We start from the raw sequence: 3,079 nt of genomic DNA, 5'->3' as shown, positions 1-3,079 counted from the left end.
ACAGGGTACCGAATGGTCAAATTTATAGATAGAAAGATGCAGTACTAAACAAAGGTACTGGCCAGCATGAGCTGCTAGGTTTTTGTTGATGTCCAACTCCATCATTCTGAAACAGCCGTTTCTTGCCGTACTAATCAGTGGAACCACACTCAGAACCCTGGAACTTAAAGAACCTCTGCATTTGCAACATTACTCTAAACACACCTGGACAATATTGGGAGAATATATGATATTAAAGATTGTTTTCAAACATAAGTTTTCTTCCAGTGATTACTCATTCACAAGTTTTTAAATAAAAGTTTATTACAGAAATTATTTTGAACAAAAAAGGCAACAGTATCTGTTGTAATTAAAAAACCAAAAAAGTAACATTATTGATGCCCTATAAGGTGAACTGAAGAAACGCTACAGGTATTTCTTCGCTGTCATTCCGTGATTCTTTCTGGTATGGGTTAACTCACATCTGCATCACAATAATTAAGTATGAGCACAGTCCCTTTCCGTGCTTCTCTCCAGAAAGTGCTGCATATAAACAGAAAATGTTGCAGACAAAGCACAGCTCTATTCATTCTGCAGTATTGGAACCAGTGTCTAGAAAAGAAAGAAGAAAGTGTGAGTAATACTTTCCCCCCCTACAGCCGAGTACAAATTAAAGAGAACCAAACCCACTCCCCAACACCTTCCCCAAGCCCTTCGGAACACGTTCTGCTCCCACCCACCTCCCTCCACTGCCACCACTGAGCTGCTTGTGCTGTTTCACTTTGCAACACTGAAAAGAAAACTGGGAGGTTGTGTGCACGCACCATTTGCTATCGAGGCACTGAAAATACAAGCAGCTTTGCTTTAACTCGTAGCGATACACAACAACCACTTGACTGCAGCCAGCCACCGGCACGTCTGGCTCAATCACACAATCCCCTCAAGAGAAAGGGGTTTGCACATCCAGCAGCGTGAGCGCCTACGGATTGTGGTTTACTCCCGCACGGCTAGGATGCATTTTGAACTAAGATGCAAGAATCAGCATGATCCTCATCAAACAACTGAGAACAATCCTCCGTTGCGAACTTTCATCATAAGCACCAGTTAACACCAGCGCAACTTCTGGCATTCCTACTGTTGGTGCTTTTTTTTTGTTCTTAGAGCTATGGAAAAACGTGTAACTGGTGTATGGAGGAGGAGAAGTCAGGGTTTACTACGTCCCTTTAGCCAGTGAACTTCTTGTGGGAAAATAAGGCTGTAGTGTTAACAGCGACTTTTGGTCACTCAGTTCTTTCAAACTTATCTGCGTACTTTATCGAGAGTGAAAACAATTAATACCTGGAAAGTAAGGTTTCCTCTACTAGTTAGAATAAGCACACAAAAAATACACTGAGTAAGATTATGTGCTTGGCTAATACCAAAACTCGAGCAAACAATAAATTCTGTCAGCTCTTGAGAACTACAACCTGAAGTGACTACTCTAATCACGCCAGGATCAGGAAGCCACAACGAACTTGTTTCAGAGGTCTAGGGTGTACTAAAATAAAACCTTTTCCCTTCACAGTTCTTCCTTTTAGCATCCCTCCCCTTGACACAAAACAAGTGGCACCGTTTCATGTCTTTGGCAACATTCTGCCACGGGCACGGTTTTAAAAGTTATGAACCAGATTGCCACAAAAGTCGCTAAAGGACTTTTTCCAGTCAAATATTTCAAGGAATGCTGGCAAAAAGCAATCCAGCCGAGCAGCTGTGGAACATTAACTCCTGGAGCATACAGGGGGCCTGTTGAGCAATATACAAGTTTTATAATATGATTTGCGAATGCTCGCACGAGCTTTTCACGTTCTTGGGTGCCCTACTGGCAACTCCAGCTCACAACCGTTTAGAGAGTTTTCTCAGGCAGTTGCTCGCTCCAACTGAAGAAGCACTCCTTGAATTCAATAAAACGGGGTGGGGTGTTCTAACAAACAGGTTAATACTAGAAAAATAACCACAGAGAAATTCAACTGAGATTACTTCTGACTTTCTAATTGGTCTAGTAGCGCACACTCCCCAAGAACAGGCGTAGAGCCGTCTCGTAACACATTCCTGTTGTGGTGCTTACGAGACAAGGAAGCCTTTAGCTTGGTTTTATTTCGTTTCTCACATGTAAAAGGGAGCGCGGAGCCCTGCTTCTGTCTGAATAATACAATCAGTCTAGCTTTAACCAAACATTCGGTCAAAGCCTTCTACACGCAATCAAGCCCTGTGTCTCAGTTTATTTACATCATAGGCCATACTTACTTTTTCCATCACATGCTACAATTTTCACTTTATCCACTTTCACAAGTTCAGTGACCTCCCTAAATTCAACATCATTCAGTACAAACGTCCATACGTTGTCACAGAACCTGTATGTATTCAGAGACCCCTTTAAAAAGACAAGAGACATTTTCTATAGGACGCATCCCAAAAGGAACAGAAAATACGACGTTTGCTATCTACTGAGCTACGTACCTTCTAGAACTAGGCTTGCCACAAAGCCAGCTGTGAACCTGAATGCAAACAAACTCGGCAAGCAAGCAATTCTGACGAAAACTGTAGTTTAAATGCCCTCCAGTGGCTGAAAATTTCAAGACCATGTGGTGGTTAGTTTATCCAAGGGGAAGCTTCGCAGGTACGCCGAGAAGCTTTGGAACTTTTCTCACGGGGTATAAAGGACGAGTAGGAGAAAAGATTTCTTAAAACGTGGGCCGTAAGAAAAAAAATCAGTCACAGCAGTGAGCATAACAAGATGTTAATCGTGCAACTGTTTAAATAAAGCAATAATTTAAATAAAAAAGGGTGTCAAAACGGACCGATGTGACATAGAGGGGTTTCCCTCATGTTTGATGTATTACTGACATGCTGATAAGAAAACCTTTCACTTTCACATATCTTAAACTGATAATCTTGAACTTAAGCTCCATGTAACATATTTTTTAATTTATCCACTGAACACATTCTGAATAGCTTTCTATACCAACTTACATATATAAAGTGAGTTAGATAAAAGAAAATACCCGTACGGTTTAAAAGCTCACAGCTCATGGCTGTGCTGCCATTCAGCGAGACCTGGACA

General features: G+C 41.5%; 1 protein-coding gene across 1 annotated transcript; it reads right to left on the bottom strand.

Annotated features, from left to right (window-relative positions):
• Nucleotides 1-282: 282 nt before the first annotated feature.
• On the bottom strand, nt 283-2,410 carry GTF2A2 (general transcription factor IIA, 2, 12kDa). Its single transcript, XM_009878142.1, has 2 exons — nt 2,263-2,410; nt 283-591 (listed from the first exon to the last, which is right to left on the bottom strand). The coding sequence occupies exons 1-2, from the start codon at nt 2,408-2,410 to the stop codon at nt 566-568; spliced, it is 174 nt and encodes a 57-aa protein (XP_009876444.1). The 3' UTR covers nt 283-565.
• Nucleotides 2,411-3,079: the final 669 nt, after the last annotated feature.

This window comes from Apaloderma vittatum, unplaced genomic scaffold (genome assembly GCF_000703405.1).
Source record: "Apaloderma vittatum isolate BGI_N311 unplaced genomic scaffold, ASM70340v1 scaffold19631, whole genome shotgun sequence".
Lineage (NCBI taxonomy): Eukaryota > Metazoa > Chordata > Aves > Trogoniformes > Trogonidae > Apaloderma > Apaloderma vittatum.
Note: the sequence above shows the minus strand (reverse complement) of the source record. Positions and strands in the feature narration are given on the sequence as shown.

Bases quoted from the DNA above. Each gene is read 5' to 3' on its own strand.
- GTF2A2 (XM_009878142.1), bottom strand. From the start codon at position 2,410: ATGTCTCTTGTCTTTTTAAAGGGGTCTCTGAATACATACAGGTTCTGT. The intron at 592-2,262 runs GTAAGTATGGCC...TTTCTTTTCTAG, and splicing joins TGTAGCATGTGATGGAAAAA to ACACTGGTTCCAATACTGCA.